Here is a 19430-nt window from a genome sequence, read left to right as displayed (position 1 = left end):
CGATATACCGATGACTCGTTGCTAGGAAACTGGTTGCTAGGACACCTCCCATATCTCCATGTTCCCGGTGAAGTAGGGATCAGTAGAAGGGGAACCCTGGCGCCCAGATAAGGAGACCTCCCCGGAGACCACCAACACCCCTCCGGGAGACCGCCCGATAACCCTCCCGGAGACCTCCCGCCGACACCCGCCATACCCCCCACCAACACCCTGTCAGGATATCCACCGAGTTTCCCGAACAGACTCTAAGATTAAGTTCACCTTCTCCGGGGGTCTTGGTCTTCGCACAAGATCCTTGAGATTTCCCACAAAACTGCAACTTTTCCCGGGGTCCTTTCTACTTAATAAGACATGCCACAAAACTCCACCATCTCCGTTCTTCTAGTTAAGAATTGAAACCAGAACCTTTAGAATTCCCTTTCTGTCTAGTCTCCTTAGGGCTTAAGACGCGGCAAAATCAGATATGCAAGACCTTGGGATCCCAGCGGTTGGGGTTGGTACTACAGTTTAAGATATGCAAGGGTATATTTTGTACTTTTAAACAATTCTATCAGTATGATTGATCATCCATAGAAATTTGGATGATCATACGAATGTTTCTGTTCAATTGTTGTTTCATTTTAAGATTGTATCCATAATGTTCTGTTTTATAGCGGAAAACCCTTGAAATCAGCTCTACCAAAGCTGAGGGGCCACCCAGTGGTGTGAAAACTTAATAATTAGTAAACAACCATGAACTGAAGTAGTATTTAATGATAACCCCCTACAAGCGAGCGAGGGAAGAAACGCTTACTGTAAATGCACTCAAGCTCGCGTTTTGTTTTTTTTTCGCGGTAGGGAGAAAATGGTTTGTTCGCGGTAGTACTCTTTAGTTCGCGTTTGAAACAATAGTAGCCCTACAGCCATAGGTGGGCAAAAAGTTTCGCGGTGTTTTTAAGTTAACCCTGAAGAGTTCACCGCGAAAACCGCGGACATAAAACCACCGCGAACGTTTCTGCATTAACTTTATTAAGCGACCCTGGGTTGAAGGGCCCGAATCTTGGCTGTTCCTCGTCCTTTTCTTTGAATCCGCTCGCCTCTCCCTTTCAATCTCCCTCCAGATAATCTACAAGCTTGTTAGGACAAGACTTATCCTTATCTTAAGGTCACCGAGCGGGCCCGGCTGGGATCTTAGACTTGAACTTGGCCCGCGGGGAAGGCGTTAGGTGGCGATAAGGCTGATTTGCGCGGCGGGAGCGAAAGCCGTGCTAAGTTTAGCGCCCAGGGGGATCTGTGGGACACTGATAAGGAGCCTGCGGAAGTGCACGCAGCGGGGAAAGTGGCGGGAGGTTGGAAGTGAGAGTGGCTGCGGTCGGAAAGTGAAAGTGACGCCGCAATAACAACTTTGTGGTTGGAAAACGGACTCAGCTACAAAGACAGCACAGAGGCCTGTCAAATCATGAAGACAAGGACGCTTTCTTAATGATGGTTTCTCGACTTCTCAGCTTTTCCTGTTTGGCCAGGAGAAATGCATTCAATGGATGTCATTCAACCGCGCACTGGCTTTGAATCGTTTTTTTTTTTAAATAAAAGGGAGACATATCCTTCATTTAAACGATTGGTACGAATCCCCTTTGAAAGCCTACTCGACAGATATTGATAGATAGCCGTGGCCCTTTACAATAAAGGCAGGAGGTAGGAAGAGACTCGAGGGCGTGAATCATCAAAATGCCGTCTGTTTTTTTTCCATCGTTTGGCGTGTCAATGAAGTTAGATTTCCTTCGTTCTGCTCTCTTCTTGATACAATATTTTTCGTCTCTTAAAATTTAGGAATCAAATTTGGATGTTTTGGGGGACTGGTCTTGTTTTTCCTGGAATCATATATAGATCTCGCTTGATGCTTTATCATTATTTGGTGCTTTCACCTGCCATTAGCGGACTTTGTCTGCACCACTCTTGCAAGAGTAGGTCTGGCGGATTTTAGATCTGTCATCCACGGAGCTAACAGCGCAGGACGAACACGGGGAAGCTGTTTGCAGTGTCAGTCTTCGGTTTCTGTCTGCGTGTCTGTCAACCGCTGTCACGCTCCCGTCCCTACAAGGTCCCTAGTACTCGTCCCTATCACGTGCCGAGCCCCGCCTGGTCCTTAGCACTCGTCCCTACCAAGTTTTTCCTCACGTGCCAAGCGTCTCTTCACATCCCTCTATCTCCACGTACGTGCCAGGCGCTGTCAGTCCTTACTTAACATCCCGCACTTGACATTTGAAAGTCTGGCAGGGAATCAAGTCGACACTGTATATCGATACTGCGGTATGGAAATATGCACTTTGTGTCAAACGACGTTTTGAAAAACAAGCGAGGTTTCAACCGCGGCGGCTTCTGCGGTTATTTGTGATGGTGTCTCCGCGGTGTCTGTGTCGGGCTCAAGGACGGGAGGCTATACTCCAAGCAGATATTGGGAGGGAAGATTGTGGCGTTTTCTGGCAGCCCAATACTACTGGAAAGGTTATGTGTAAGGCCTCATCTCCACAGGTTGGGACCGTTGGGAACCGATAATTGATGAAAACATCATTTAGACCATTTCAAGACCCTGGACATCATTAAAGATCATCGGAAGATCTTGCAGATTATTGAAACAGTATTAAGATTATTGAAAGATTATTGATTTCTTTGAAAGATTATTGATTTCTTTGAAAGATTATTAGAATTATTGAAAGATTGTCGATTTCATTGAAAGATTATTGAAATCATCGAAAGATCAGTGGTTTCATCGAAAGATGATTGACATCACTGAAATATCATTAGCACACCATGGATGTCCTCGACTGACTGACTGAGTGAGTAAGCATGGCCATGTAAGAATATGGAGACCATGCACCACTTCATCAGCTGCGCAAGGATGCATGCTGAAGACCTCCCCAGAGCTATGGAGGATGGGAGCGGCGGAGGAAGAGAGTCCTGGACATCCGTGCACAGCGCGACATGAGGATGATGAAAGCTCATTGAGTTCATTTAACGATTGAAAAATCAATGACTTTGAGATCATTGAAAGATTATTGAGGTTATCGAAAGATCATTGAAAAACCATTGAGATCATCGAAAGATTATTGAGATCATTGAAAGGTTGAGATCATTGGAATACCTTGAAGATCTACGAAAGACTATCTAAATCATCGAAAGATTATTGAAATATTGTTGAGATTATTAGGAGACCTTAGAGGCTTAAGGGGTCATTGAGAGACCTAGCCTTGTCACGTCAGCTGGTCGTTACTGAAAGACGGTTGAGAAACGCCCAAAAGACCCGGACTCCAGGCGGCGCAAGGAATCTTCCTTATAACCCGTCAGCGTGCGTTGATATCTGCCTGTCAAGAGGCGTGATGAATCCCCCTGAAGCGGGTACCTCGACGTTGGCGGCCTTGCTGCGCCCTAAACTAGATTCGTGTTACCATTGACTTTATAATGGGATGATACCATGCAAAATGTACAAGTATGACTAGGAAGACAACAAAATATGCAGAGATGTATACAAGATTCGGGTTTTCTAAAGTTCGTTCTGTTAAATCGCTCGGTTGCAGCGAGGTGGTCGACGTGCCACAGTCCTGTGAGATAGGCGCTTTATAACCCGTCAGTGCTACTCTCCAAGCAGAGGAGTGGGTCCGGTAGGTTTTTGGCGTGTTCTTAGGCGTTTTTGTCGGGCTTTCTACTTTGTTATGGTTTCTTTGTCTCTATAACCCAAGTGTCTCTATAAGCAAGTGTGGGTTATAGAGACAAAGAAACCATGACAAAGTAGATAGCCCGGCAAAAACGCCTAAAAACACGCCAAAAACCTGCCGGACCCACTCCTCTGCTTGGAGAGTACGTCAGTGCGCGGTGATATCTTCCTGTCAGCAGCCGAGATGAATCCTCCTGAAGCACGTTGGAGGCCTCGCTGCGTCCTAAACTGGATTCAAGTGTGCTACCATTGAGTTTATGATGGGATGATACCATGCAAAAATGTACATCGACGAAATTCGTTGAGCGCCATCGGCTGCAGCGAGGTCCAGCAGTGAGATACCAGTTATTTATAACCCGTCAGTTCGCGGTGCTATCTGCCCGATTACCCGTCAGTCCGATGTGATACCTGCCTGTCAGCAGGCATGATGGACCCTCCTGAACCACGTTGGAGGCCTCGCTGCGTCCTAAACTGGATTCAAGTGTGCTACCATTGAGTTTATGATGGGATGATACCATGCAAAAATGTACATCGACGAAATTCGTTGAGCGCCATCGGCTGCAGCGAGGTCCAGCAGTGAGATACCAGTTATTTATAGTTCGCGGTGCTATCTGCCCGATTACCCGTCAGCCCGATGTGATACCTGCCTGTCAGGAGGTCTGCTCCCGACAAGTCCGCCCGATCCGCGCCGCTAATGAGCCTCGGCCGATCCCAGCGGGGACCCATTATCACTGCCTCATCCCGGTCTAGACACCGATAACATCAAAGTCTCGGGGTGTTGGCGGCCGCTCATATCGGTGATAAGGACTGAAGTAAGCACCGGCGTTTGCGTCTGGTTCTGATCTACAATTACCCTGACAATCCGCCCGTCATTACGCCGGTTTTACGGACTGACAAACTTGATCGCCGTCAATTTGTCCCCCGCGCGGTGTTACATCTGCGGCGGAATGTGGGGAAACTGTCGGTACATGGCCGACTCCTGTCCGGGAACACAGGGCCGCCGGCGGGATCAGTACATGGCGGACTCCTGCCCGGGAACACAGGGCCGCGGGGCGGGATCAGATCCGCCTGATAACAGGTCTTCGGGGAGACATGTACCAGTTTTACTGTCAACTCGTCCTAAAGCCCTCCTCTCACTGGACCCGCGGTACGCTGGCGTCGTCGCTGCGACCGATCGAATTGACAAAGCACACAACAAATTTCATCGACAAAAAACGATTCGTTTTAAGCTTTTGTGTTTTGTTGTCTTTTAGGTACTACTTTTACGTTTTGTATGATTTTCCCATTACATAGTCAAGGGTAACACAAATTCAGTTTGGGACGCAGCGACGCCGGCAGCGTGCCGCGGGTCCAGTGAGAGGGGGACTTAAGAAAGCTACAGAATTCCCACTGTCTTTTCTCAACACTGAGCGGGCCCTGCGTGGTTCAATGACTGGGCCATAGAAAACAAGAACATCATCTTGGATATGTCGATGAAGGTTAGACATCCAGGCGAAAGATAAGATAAGATAATATTAAACCAAGCAACTGGATAGATTGGTAAGACGTTTCAGGTAGCATCCACTACCTTTCGCCAGCGCCCGAGTATATTACCACGGATGGTCTCTTGTGATATTACACCTGCTAGTGTGCTACAACAAAACAACTGCACTACTGTAGAGGGTGCCGCTGTTTTCCTTTCTTTCTTCCCTTGTTTCTTTCTTCCCATCTGTCTTTCTCTCTCTCTTTCTTTCTTTCCTTCTGCACAGAAATGGCCCTGACGTGAAGTAGCCCATCTTTACTAACTTGTTTTTTTGTCTGTTTGTTTTTGGTTCTCACCTTAAACTCTGCACCGTAGCGACCGAAACGTCAATTAGCCCTTGTTTATTTACTTGTTTGGTTATCTATTTTCGTGTTTGTATGTTTGTTTGTTTCTCACCTTAAGCTTTACACCGTAGCGGCCCTAACGTGACATAGCCCTAGCTTATTTGTTAGTTAGTTAGTTAGTTAGTTAATTTGTATCCCTCACCTTAAGCTCTGCACCGAAGCGGCCCTAACGTGAAATAGCCCTAGTTAGTTAGTTAGTTAGTTAGTTAATTTGTGTCCCTCACCTTAAGCTCTGCACCGTAGCGGTCCTAACGTGAAGTAGCCCTTCTCCGTGGAGCCGCCCCCATAGTCGCCGGTGTCGCCGAAGTGCAGCCTCGTGACAGGCAGAGCCTCGATGTCGCGGACCATGCCCTCGTCGGACCGCCAGACCAAGTCGTTCTTGTCGCAGTTACAGGACTTCTGTCCGCCCGCACAGTTACCTGGGAAACACCACAAGGTCACGTCAAGGTCAGCGCAAACAGAACTGTCGTGTTACTTTCGTGTTACTCTTGTGTTACTTGTGATAACGTTATGGAAAAGTTCAAATATTTCCAGCCCGAAGTTTCGACAAAAGGATCTCCGGCCTTCGTCGCGACGACTGACCCATTGCCCAGGACACGTGACTTTACACAAGGGTGACGTGAGCAACTGGGTCAGTCGTCCGGAAGAAGACCGGATATCAGTTGGAACATTCCGTGAGTCGGCGCGTCGTTGGAAACAGTTGAACTCTCCCATGATGTTATTTACCAACTCGGATGAACGCCCATGCTGAGTGATTGACACTTTGTGAGGCTGTTTGACGGCTGAGGTGAGAAGAGAATGTGGTGACGCGTTACTGTCAGGCCCCATTACCTCAGGACGGACAGACCCTTGGACAACCGATGACGGACATTACATCAATGGTCATCCATGCCACTGAAAGGTCATTGGAAGATCATCGGAAGATTACTGTAAGACATTGGGGACCACTGAGCGCTTACAAGACGCACAGAATGATGCATACCGCAAAAACAAGCTGCAACCTTACATCTATGGCTGTACCGGACAGTCGGGTCAACCCTTTGGTGTGACAAACGCAGGCACGCGGCGCCGACTTGTTATACTACGTCAGAGGACCTGTCACACCTGACACTTGCACATCTAACTCCAGGCGTTCTTTAGTGAAGACGCACCTGCTGCCAGTACTCGCTGACAATATTAAAGTTCCCCACTACGATGGCTCTAAAACGTCAAGGTGAAGTCAAATTGCTGAGCGGCGAGGCTAGCGAGATCGGGATATCATGGGTTCGATTCTTAACGTTCCTGTCTAGACGTCGTTTCCTTTGGAATGGCGCTTAACACAACTTTCCTCGATTCACCCAGGTGTGAAAATGGGGACCTGACTTCGGTTGCGGAGGTAAAAGGCGGTGGAAGGAGAGGGACGGGCTCCGACTTCCAATACCATGCACTCAGACACAGTGGATTAGCAGTACACTGCCCCTACGGCCTCACAAGGGCTATGGGACTACCTTTATCTTTACCGTTTAAAATGTCAATCCTGTGCTGATAACTCTATTTCCTGACTACGTCTGCTTGGCGCTCCGTGTCAAGCGGGGCCCGGGAGGCCCGGGATGGTTCAGAGGGTTATAAATAGAGCGCAAAATGGCCACATGTCAGGGCCTTTCCGGAGACGTTCACACGGCCCGCGGTCTGGGCTGCCGATAACGGCAGTCAGCACCAATTTGAGAAGAGTGTAGAAATCAGACAGACGTGGAAAATCAAACATCTCTGTTACATGTTGCTGTGCCCGATAACCATTCCACAAATAGCCACCACCTGTTTATCTTTAACTGCTCAGTTTTCACAGCTACCGGGTTCTAGTTCAGAATAGTTGGAAAAAAATGTCGGGAGGTTAACCATAAATCTGAGACGAAACTTAACTGTGAACACGGTTGAGAATCTGATTAAAATTAGCGTTATGTTTATGATTATTCATCGTTTATTATTCAAGGCTTCACTCCAAGGGAGTAAAGTGTTATTTTTGGCTTGTCTTCTATTCCCAACATACACAATGCAGCATCGCCATACATTTATAGTGCTGCTATTTTTGTCTGTAGGACTGGAAGGGCCACAAAGCACTATGGGTAAAGGGGTGAAGTCTGCTCTGTCCCTACAGTCGGTGCCCGAGGACACAAGAGTCGACTACCCGTCCCACCATCTCGGGCGGGACTAACCGGTTACAGGACGGAGGAGATGAAACCCTACACCGACCCGTTAAACCAGCACCGCCGATCAAAGGGACGAGCATGTTGGAATTAATCCTCAATAACGGCTTATTTCTGTAGCATTTTCCTGCTCTGTTAAGCAAATAAACAGAATTATGGATCAAACGCGTCTGGACCGACAACAGGTTGATAAAACGTACGGAATTAAACCTTACAGCCCTCTCTAACCGTCACTGTTCCAAAGGCACTGACTGTAAAACAGACTGTAAAGAACTGTAAACCCCAAAATTAGCCTGCTCCAATTTCACAGCTCAATTAAAGCCTCTGACTTTTCCCCCCTAAGAGCATTCGTAGGAATGTCTGGTACAGACGTCTCCTCTGGCCAGAGATAGTTTTATTCAAAACAGGGTCTTGAACTGTAAAGAGATGTTAACAGTTTGACAATGACTCTCTACTGGCTGGGTTACAGGCATACTGCGGTTTCTGTGATTTTTAAGTGGGACGCTTTTAAAAAAGAACATTTCCTCGTAGATTTTACCGTTGTCCTGGGATGGAACTATACGGGAACAAGTATGACCTCGAAGCTTTACGATTTGACCTTGGGTCGACCTTGACTTTTAGCATTTCATCACGTACAGAACTTTCTGAATGTCAGAGGTGCTACCGGGTAAGCCTAAGGGCAACAGGTAGCGTGTCGTTATCGTGTGTTCCACAAAAGGTTACGGGCTAGAACCCCAGTTTCCCAGGTCCTCTAAACACGATTTGCGCTAGGGGGAGGTACTTGTAGGTACACTGTACTTGTAGGTAAGAGCTGGGGTCAATTGTAATAAACAATGAACCAGGCAACCCAGAAAAGTGTCATTCATGCTGTTCTCTTCAAACCACTTATGATAAGGACAGGGGGCTCTTTTTACACAGTTTTATTAAACAAATCAGTAAATAGCTTTATCAATAGCAGAGTTCATCAAGCCCTGATGGAGGGAGACGAGAAAATACCGCCAAGTTGACAGGCAAGAACATTCCGATTCTGTCAAAGGAATCTCATTCTCCAGTTTTAAACAACGTTTGCTGATACCGTACAGGCCTTCGCCACATGCCAGAATGCCACAGAGCCAACCGCTGGCTGCGAGGCTGGTTTGCTACAGGATTTGAGAAACAAACAAGCTGTGAGGCGAACATGACTGGTCAGCTAGGGCCAAACGCACCCCGGTGGTCATGTCGAACATGCCCAGTTAGCGCGTACTTTAACAAACACGGCGGGACTGGTCAGCCCTGAGTGGGTTTACTAAAGGAGTCATGGAGAAATAAACAACACGAGCACCTGTCTCAACAAGGCCCCCCACCCCACTGTCTCAACAAGACCACATACGTCCCCCTTTATCATGCTCGTCTTTCGGAAACACGTCCGGAGGAAGGGGTGACAAGGGGTTTGTTTGTGATGATAATCTGTTATTCCAAGATTTTATCACAAGCGTGGTTTATGATAGACATAGGTATCCTGGTAGGTTCAACGGCGAGGAGGGGCGATATCATCTTGTTACATGCTCTGTAAAATAAACAAGGACGATTCGTTCCACTGACACAGTTTCTCAGGCCTGTCAGTCTGCCTCTTCCCAGTACAGAAGTAAAGGAAAGCGATTCAGACTGCGCCATTACTGCAATTATTAAACAGGTGTGTGCAGGTTTTAATGACGTCCTCGCCTATGGCAGACTCAGAACACATTCCCACACATCTCCAGCAGTTCTGGATGTACCTAGCCATCACGTCCTGAGATCTAACAATAAGCAACAAGAGAAGTTGACAAGGCGTTCTTCGTAGTTTGACCTGTTGGGGCTGTCCGGGAGATCCAGGACGTGCCCTACTGAGATGTCAGGTAAGGGGGAGGGGGGCGTGAGGAGACCCGACGTGGGGAAGCTAAGAAGAAACACGTGGATCCCTGCCCACAGCCCTGCGCGCCCCCTGGACTCCTCTCTCCCGTGTTTTGTCTACCCCGGCCGCACCACAATCAGAACCAGCGCGCGGTGTGGCGGGTTTGTGGGCAGACCTTTACGAGGTTGTCCAAGGTTCAGTTGCGGGAAGAAGAGGAGCAGATTGAAGTTCGGCGAGTGTTAAGAGAAACCAGATGACAGGTTTAGTGCCCGCATCCATCAGCGCTGCAGAGAGCTGTGGTTTAAACTCCAGGCAGCGGTTTGACCCGTACCTGTGTCGAAAACGCTGAATGTAGGTCGGACTGTCTAAGGCAGGTTCTGGTGACATACAGCTGCAGGCTAGCCCGGTAACCAGTCCTATCACCGGGCTGTACCCGTGTTTCCTCGGGCACTGTAAGCCTCTACCCCCGCCTGTAACACAAGGCCCTCCCCGTTGACTTCGACTGTCTGAGACAATTAACGCTAACCAGGTCACTGACTTTGTACCGAGGACGTAACTCTGAAACACCCTCCATTGAAACTCGCACTGCCACTGTGGATACCCTCTCCATTGACACTCGCACTTCCACCATTACTGACTCCGATCCTTCCAAAGGCCTACTGCATACCTGGCCCCTTGCTTTCCTGATGGATCATAGGACAGAGTATTCACTGACTTTGGCCTCTAGCAGTACATACTACTGTATACGCTGTGGATACGTAATAGCCTTAGTATACTTGAATATTGATTGTTATTCTGTTCATGTCAACATACAATTGTATTTCTTTGACAGAAGGGCTGGCCCTTTACAATAGCCGCAGGTTAGTTGGGCATCCCTGGCTGTGTCCTGAACAGCAAACCCAATAAACAAACTGACTACTGATGACCAGCCCTGTCAAACACACGGAGTTTTCCTCCCCCTTTTACAAGCACAATCCTTCCAATTACAGGGCGGTTCGGGACCACCTATCCCCCCTCCTCCCACACACAATAAAGTAAACCCATGGTTGCTTTGTGACCTACATTTACATTCCGGGAGCCACCTTTTAGCGGTATTAACCTCCATATCCTGCCTGTCAGCCGGCCGTGAGTCTCAACGTTTGAGATTAGTCATGGCCTACTTTAGAAGCATCACCTTTCTCTCACCACTGCACATATGCGGACATAGGTGTGAGGGAGAGATACCCACAGGCAGCCTTCGCGTCCTGGAGACGCTTCTTCTGTTAGGTTGGTGATGAATATGATCGTGCTAGCCACGCATGCATCTGCTTAGCCTCTGCTAGGCCCCGCGGATCGCTGGGAAAATGGCAGAAATTGGCCAAATAGAGTGAATAGTATGCTAAGGGAGTCGGCTACGGAGAGAGGGTCCAATCTGCAATCCTACGGAGCCTGCAAGTGAAACCCTGGCAAATATTCTCCCTATAGCCGGCGTAGTTAGTCTGGTAGAGGCTAGCATCTGCCTGGCACACGAAGAAAATATCTTTATCTTAATCAATAGGGGCTGTCAACATATTTCACTTCAAAGGGTAATTCCCGGCACTTCTGATGATGAAATATCTAAAGCAGACAGAACTCCCAAGGCCAGAGTGACATGAACAAACGACCGCCCGTCCCCGAGACTAACAATATGTTACAACCGGCAACAGGTCTGGGTCGGACCCTCAGTCTCAGCCAGAGCTCCCTTCCCCCGCCCTTTGGTGACCTCAAGCCCCACTCACCCCCGACTCCCGAACCGACACACTGCCCGCCGTCCGTGGCCTTCAGACTAACACGATGTGACAGACGACTGGGTTTAGTCGGATCCTCAGGTTTCAGCCGTAGCTAACCTCCCCTCACCCCTTCCCCCACCCCACCCCTTGGATCACGCCCTACTCACACCCCCACCGACACACGGCCCGCCGTCCGTGGCCTTCAAGCTAACACGATGTGACAGACGACTGGGTTTAGCCGGATCCTCAGTTTTAGCCGTAGCTAACCTCCCCTCACCCCTTCCCCCACCCCACCCCTTGGATCACGCCCTACTCACACCCCCACCGACACACGGCCCGCCGCCCGTGGCCTTCAGACTAACACGATGCGACAGACGACTGGGTTTAGTCGGATCCTCAGTTTCAGCCGTAGCTAACCTCCCCTCACCCCTTCCCCCACCCCACCCCTTGGATCACGCCCCACTCACCCCCCGACTCCCGAACCGACACACGGCCAGCAGTCCGTGGCCTTCAAGCTAACACGATGTGACAGACAAAGGGGTTTAGTCGGATCCTCAGTTTCAGCCGTAGCTAATCTCCCCTCACCCCTTCCCCCACCCCACCCCTTGGATCACGCCCTACTCACACCCCCACCGACACACGGCCCGCCGCCCGTGGCCTTCAGGCTAACACGATGTGACAGACAAAGGGGTTTAGTCGGATCCTCAGTTTCAGCCGTAGCTAACATCCCCTCACCCCTTTCCCCACGCCGCCCCTTGGATCACGCCCTACTCACACCCCCACCGACACACGGCCCGCCGCCCGTGGCCTTCAGACTAACACGATGCGACAGACGATTCAGTTGGACCTCCTCCAGTTGGGGTCGACCCCCGGCTCGTGACGTCACACGGGCTTGTATATTGTGTCTACCCAGACACGCTGTTCCAGTTTGCTACTTTGAACTAGATACAATAAACGTTTTCTGAAGGTGAAGTAGATATAATAAACGACTTTCCCGGCGAACTCCAGGCCGCCACTCTCCCGTGTCAAGAGGTCCCGTCGCCTCCCATATGTGGGAGAAATTAGCGAAAACTCACAAAACCAGGTGCATGGTCTTACGGCTTTAGCAGACCGGGCTTTCTCTCTCTATTTTTGGCCTGTTGAAAGTGTTAATACGTGTGTCTGACACACGACTACCGAAATCCGTTGTTACGCCACATCTCTGAAATACCTACATTCCACCGGGACTAGAACCTTATACTAACGACACAGTGTGGGGAGGTACCCGTATCATGGAAGGGCAGACATGCGGTGCATTAGTCTGTGGGGGGAGGAGCCAGGTCTTGGAAGAGCAGACGTGGGTAGGAAAATGTGCACACACGCCTTCAAAATGGTGAAAAATCATTGGATGCAAGAGAAGCATTTCACTGGAAAACTAACATCTATTTGCAAATACAGACAAGTTGTCTCCAATCTAACTTTGACAAAACTGCTCTCTCAATAACTGTCGGCATCTCATACTGGCACTAGGAGAGACCCGGGACTCAGTAGTACAGCCGGGTAATGCTGGGCAGGGACGCGTGGCGTAAAGGGCAGACGTAGAGTACCTTTGACTATGGGGAAGGTGCCAGATAATGGAAGAGCAGTCGTGGGTAGGCAAATTTTGCACGTACGCATTCAGAATGGCAAAATACTATTATCATTCGAAACAAGAGAAGTGGATATTGGATACTGGAAAACTAGCATCTATTTGCAAATAGAGACAATTTGTCTCCAATATAACTTTTACAATAACTGTCAGCATCTCATTGGCACCCTCATTGGAGATCTGGGAGTCGGCAGTACAGCCGAGTTACAAACAGTAATGCTGTACAGAGACGCGTGGAGTAAAGCGATCCAAGCTTTCCTATGATGTTCTTGACGACGACAAAAGACAAATGTCCTTAGCTAAAAGAAACCTGCTGCTCAACAGACGGAGTAAGACAGGACAGCCGCTCTACTTCACTGTAGTTTGAGAAGAAAAAAGCCTGCGGATATCGGTCAAGGTTGGCCTCAAAAGGCTCAAACCAAATGTCCCGTCGTGAAGTCGCCTTGAGGGGTATACGTGACACCTCTGGTCAGCGATTTGTCACTCACGGCCAAGATAGAACAACCAGAGAAGTCAGGGAACACTGTAAAAACAGGATCTTTTCCTGATCCTTTGAGGAAACTGAAATCTAACAAAAACACGACACTTCGGCAGGCTGCACCTCACTCACTCCGCCGGACTGCAGGTGGATCGCGGTGAGGCGCCCCGTGACAGTACGTCACCTTAAATCAACACCGCGCAGCCTCCCGCGCCACGCTCGGCTACCGGTGCGCCTCAAACAAGGGCGAGCCGTCACTTCACGTGCTGACGTGGACACACGGTGGGCTATCCGGTTTCACGGGATTAACGATGAATAAAGAAAAAACGATGAATCACATTTGATACATGAATTTGAAGCGTTTATGTATGTTAGACATCCAGGTAGTAAGATACGCCAAAATAGTTACTCAAGCAACTGGATAAAATTTTGAAACAGACGTTTCAGACAGCATCCGCTGTCAGTAAATTAATTTGAAGGTCTTGGAAAGATATGGACTTTGACAGGACGTCCTACTCACGACAGGTCGGTAAGGACTCTTAGACAACTACTGATTGGAACAAGACATAGTTAGGAGCAGAACAGAATTAGACCTAACGGAACGTCAGCGTCTGGGAATCAAGGCGGGGATAAGGCAGACTGTTATATATTGGTCTGGATGTTCAGGGCACAGAATCAGGGCTGCCCAACTAGTCTGTGGCTATTGGAAAAGATTAGCCCCGCTGATGAAGACAAAAACTATACAAATGGATTTTGACACAAACAGAATAACAATCGATTACAATATTGACCATTATCTATTCCGACAAACTGATGTTGCCTGGCTTGATTTCAGACAATTCGTCAAGATCATACAATCTTAAGGAAATAGGGTACCCTTGACGGAATGTCAAACAGCGTGCGGTTTTATATAGCTCAGGGCTCTCGTGGTGCCGGGAGGAGAAGCGCGTGGGAATTGGGGGCGACAGCGCGGCCTGGCGGCACCCCTCCCCCGTGCCCTGCTGGCGCGGGGCCAGGCCGTGGACGTGACCTTGAGGCCGCCCACCCTGTCTACATTAGACCCTCACTCGCCCTGATGAAAGAGCGGACAGCCGAACCTCCCTCCCCGTGATTCGGACCCAAAACTAACAGAATTATTTGCCAGATGTTGGCTACATTGGAAATCCGTTGGCAGCAGCAGCAGCGATGTTTGAAAGGCTAAACCCTGCCCGACACCTTTCGTCGGACGCCCGAGACCGATAAAAGTAAATCACAAACAGGTTTTCACCGGCCATGTTCACGACTGCCGTGAGCTCCGGTCGGAGGGACGGGGGCGTGGCTCTACTGTGGCCCACAGCGACATTGCCCGGGAGCCTCGACGCTCTGCAGGGGCCAATTTTGAGATCAGCTGGTGCGAACGTCTTCACTGACTAACGGCCTACCCTTGCGATAGAGCGGACTCAAATACCACTGATACCAAACAACCGTCGGTGATCGGGAGGACCTTCACTAACTTCTTGACTTCTGTATCTATTTCTTTATCCATCTAGCCGGTTTAACCACCCTTTGACTTAACACATCAGCTGGAAAAGCCTTTCAATTCAATCACCTTTGTTGGCCAGTATAAGGACTCTATCATGCCACCTTCCATGACAGGCAACAATGTCCTCGTGGTTTTTCGTTTCTAGCAACCTGCTTTGACCAGCGGCAAGGGCGCTTGTGATGTTGGATCCGCTCAAGGCTTGAAATCACAACGTTCTTCGCATACTTTCGCTCGCACAAAGAGCAATAGGGGCCAGACACATTCTACATGCGGTATTCCATTTAGGGCGGGACTTAGGCGAATAAGGCGACAAAACGAAGGGCATAGGTAACCCTTCAGATGCAGGTCCACAATAATCGACGCTATTACTCAACCGTTGTATTTTGTAAAGGAGCCTAATCTGTGACACCCGGCGACATTAGCAATGTCCTGGAAATGAAGAATCCATTTCTTAGCCTGGCTAAGACGTCGGCCTTACATCTGGCCCTTAAGGAATGACAGGCACACCTTTTCAGTACTGAAAAGTTGGAACCTTAGAGGGGAGAAGTGGTTTCTGTTGCCAAACCCACGCCGCAGAGCGAAGCAGCGACTCCGGCCGTCCTGGCGAAGCGCAGTGAAAGTTGACCTCGAACTTTGGAACATGCTGTTCGGATTAACAGGTTACTGCGGTTGAGCCGGGGCCATGGGGTGGGGAGGGGGGTTCTGCTCGGGAGCGCTGTTATACAAGCACGACTGTTTGCTCCACCAATAAAGGCCGGGTTTGGTAGTATTTCTCTCTAGCCGTCGGTGGGGAGGAAGTTGGCAGGAGCAGGGCTGGAGAGTTAGTCTAACACTACAGGATATACATTCTGTTCGGACATTACGCATGCATTACATTGCCAGCTACAAAGGAGAAAAGTTTAACTAGAACTACTTTTTTTTAAATAAAATCTTTGCAATGATATGGAGAGCGACGGAACGCGATAGCCCGGATGTACATGGGCAAGTGCCCGGATGTATGAAAGCGAGCAAGTGCCCGGATGTGATTTGTCGCAAGTTACCTTACAGGATCTAACAGTAGAAAGAGATAGAACGTCGCGGAGACGTCAGACACAAGACACCAGTCTGGGGTTACCCTTACTGTTCCGCTGCCCTCCTAACAGGTTAGAGAATTAGTAAAGAACATACAGGCATGAATGCTGTGCACGCCTTCCCGAGTAAGAACCACCTTCATCAGCAGGCAGCGCTTGTAGGTCTTGTAACCTGTATGTGAGGGGAAGGGCGAGGGCGGGGTTACACCAACCTACTTATCCTCCTTGGTTACACCAACCTACATATCCTCCTTGGTTACACCAACCTACATATCCTCCTTGGTTACACCAACCTACTTATCCTCCTTGGTTACACCAACCTACATATCCTCCTTGGTTACACCAACCTACATATCCTCCTTGGTTACACCAACCTACATATCCTCCTTGGTTACACCAACCTACATATCCTCCTTGGTTACACCAACCTATATATCCTCCTTGGTTACACCAACCTACATATCCTCCTTGGTTACACCAACCTACATATCCTCCTTGGTTACACCAACCTACATATCCTCCTTGGTTACACCAACCTACATATCCTCCTTGGTTACACCAACCTACATATCCTCCTTGGTTACACCATCCTACATATCCTCCTTGAGTTACACCAACCTACATATCCTCCTTGGTTACACCAACCTACATATCCTCCTTGGTTACACCAGCCTACATATCCTCCTTGGTTACACCAACCTACATATCCTCCTGGTTTACACCAACCTACATATCCTCCTTGGTTACACCAACCTACATATCCTCCTTGGTTACACCAACCTACATATCCTCCTTGGTTACACCAACCTACATATCCTCCTTGGTTACACCAACCTACATATCCTCCTTGGTTACACCAACCTACATATCCTCCTTGGTTACACCAACCTACATATCCTCCTTGGTTACACCAACCTACATATCCTCCTTGGTTACACCAACCTACATATCCTCCTTGGTTACACCATCCTACATATCCTCCTTGAGTTACACCAACCTACATATCCTCCTTGGTTACACCAACCTACATATCCTCCTTGGTTACACCAACCTACATATCCTCCTTGGTTACACCAACCTACATATCCTCCTTGGTTACACCAACCTACATATCCTCCTTGGTTACACCAACCTACATATCCTCCTTGGTTACACCAACCTACATATCCTCCTTGGTTACACCAACCTACATATCCTCCTTGGTTACACCAACCTACATATCCTCCTTGGTTACACCAACCTACATATCCTCCTTGGTTACACCAACCTACATATCCTCCTTGGTTACACCATCCTACATATCCTCCTTGAGTTACACCAACCTACATATCCTCCTTGGTTACACCAACCTACATATCCTCCTTGGTTACACCAACCTACATATCCTCCTTGGTTACACCAACCTACATATCCTCCTTGGTTACACCATCCTACATATCCTCCTTGAGTTACACCAACCTACATATCCTCCTTGGTTACACCAACCTACATATCCTCCTTGGTTACACCAACCTACATATCCTCCTTGGTTACACCAACCTACATATCCTCCTTGGTTACACCAACCTACATATCCTCCTTGGTTACACCAACCTACATATCCTCCTTCCTTACACCAACCTATACAACCTCCTTGGTTACACCAACACTCCTTAGCTTCAATCTGCCAATTGAGGCAATCTCCGAAAGTTTTTCCGGGCAGCGTTTAATTCTACCGCGTACCGAGCGACAAAACCAAACCCTCCAGTTTTAACACAAGTTCCGTTCCCTCCACCTGACCACCCGGTTTCCTCGTTTCATGGCGATGTTTGGTTCAAGTGTAAACAGGACGAATCGTGCCTCCCCGCCTTCAGCGCGACTCGTAAAAGGACACCAAACAAGCGTAAAGGGACACCAGAGGAGTCAGACGTTGTGCCTTAAATCACAAAACAGTCGTAGATGTGGATTTACCGTCCAACTGTAGGCTGTTTGTTAGTCATTAGAGACAAGCCCCACGTATGTTGTACCCAAGTTAGAAACAGGTACACAGAGAACAGATGCTAGACAAACTCTGGTACAGACGTCTGGGGTTAGCTATGCCTTCACACTGATGAACTTGGACATGTTCAGAAATTACAGGAAAATATCAGTAAGATTTGCCGTCGTTTGTCTGTGGTGTAGATCCAGTAAAACGTTCATAACAAATGATCCTCACTGATGGCTATAACTACCAGCCCCCTCCCCCAGAATCAGTACGTCACACCTAGATAGTGATAATTTGAACATGAAGTTGATAGAAGTTGATACAGCCTGTGCTACACAAGCTGTCGCTGTCAGGGGCTCATTGGGCCTCCCCGTTGACTGCTAGGGGCTTGAACAGTGGAAGGGCTTCTATAAGCGTGGTTTAGTAAGGCTAGAAGTTGATGGGGGGGGTGCTAGTCCGTGGCCTGTACCCAAGGATATTGATGGGCAGTAGGCAAGACGTTGATAGAGGCTGTTGCTGTTTTCTCGTGTTCTATCACATAGATCCTACAGACCGCGCAAGAAATGGTTCTCAGACAGCCCCAGCCTATCCTGTGTATGTGTAAGTATTTGTAGGCATGTCCTAACGTCCACGCAGGGAAGTCGGCCCGTCCGTCAGACGGCGGCCACGCCGAGGGGCCGAGATGTTTGCAGGTCTGGGCAGGAAGCGGGGCTGACAAACTCACGTACCGGGTAAAGTGGAGAGCCCGCCGCGGGGACGGTGGACTCGACTGACCCCTGGTCTGGGCGACGCGAGTTCGGGGGAGGTTCAGGATCAAACATGCAGACGGCTAAGAGAACTATTCTAGGTATGTGAACACCCCTAGCGCCTATACTGCACACCGGTCTGACAGGCTGAATCAAAGTTCTAAACGGGGACGATGGGGCTCCTTACTGAGGGATGACTGTGGATGGGGCTCCTTACTGAGGGATGACTGTGGTGCAATAGATGTCGGTTAGCTAAGGACCGATTCCACTCTACTTTATATATACCCCTAGCTATAGTGCCATACGGAGGGCACAACTTCAGGGAAGGACCAATGCATTGCAGACGACCCGAAGAGCAATTTGAACATAGTGCCTACGGTAGACTCAAGTTCGGACTTTGGGGTAGGACCAGTGCAAACATACAGATGCTAAAAATACCAATTGTACATGTATAATGTATAGTTCTTCTGCTACTAGCGTCACACTGTCCAGGCTCATTGAAATGTTGATGGTCCACTCAAACACACACCTCCTCGGCATTCAGAACAATGTAAAATTGACGTAATTCTGATGGTTTGTCTGCCATGTTGATTGACTGGAGAGGAAATTTTAGAAATGAGAAGTCGCTGGATTCCCGCTAAGAATACCTTCTATAGGTGCTAGTCC

General features: G+C 48.8%; 1 protein-coding gene across 1 annotated transcript in view; it reads right to left on the bottom strand.

The window, feature by feature from the left end:
- Positions 1–19430, bottom strand: part of LOC136424112 (mucin-4-like) — a 40649-nt gene that overhangs the window by 3291 nt on the left and 17928 nt on the right. Inside the window, exon 7 of the mRNA XM_066412546.1 lies at positions 5782–5976. Coding sequence (XP_066268643.1) covers positions 5783–5976 — 194 coding nt within the window. The 3' untranslated portion in view covers position 5782. The remainder of the gene's footprint in view (positions 1–5781; positions 5977–19430) is intronic.

The sequence above is a fragment of the Branchiostoma lanceolatum genome, chromosome 1 (genome assembly GCF_035083965.1).
Source record: "Branchiostoma lanceolatum isolate klBraLanc5 chromosome 1, klBraLanc5.hap2, whole genome shotgun sequence".
Lineage (NCBI taxonomy): Eukaryota > Metazoa > Chordata > Leptocardii > Amphioxiformes > Branchiostomatidae > Branchiostoma > Branchiostoma lanceolatum.
Note: the sequence above shows the minus strand (reverse complement) of the source record. Positions and strands in the feature narration are given on the sequence as shown.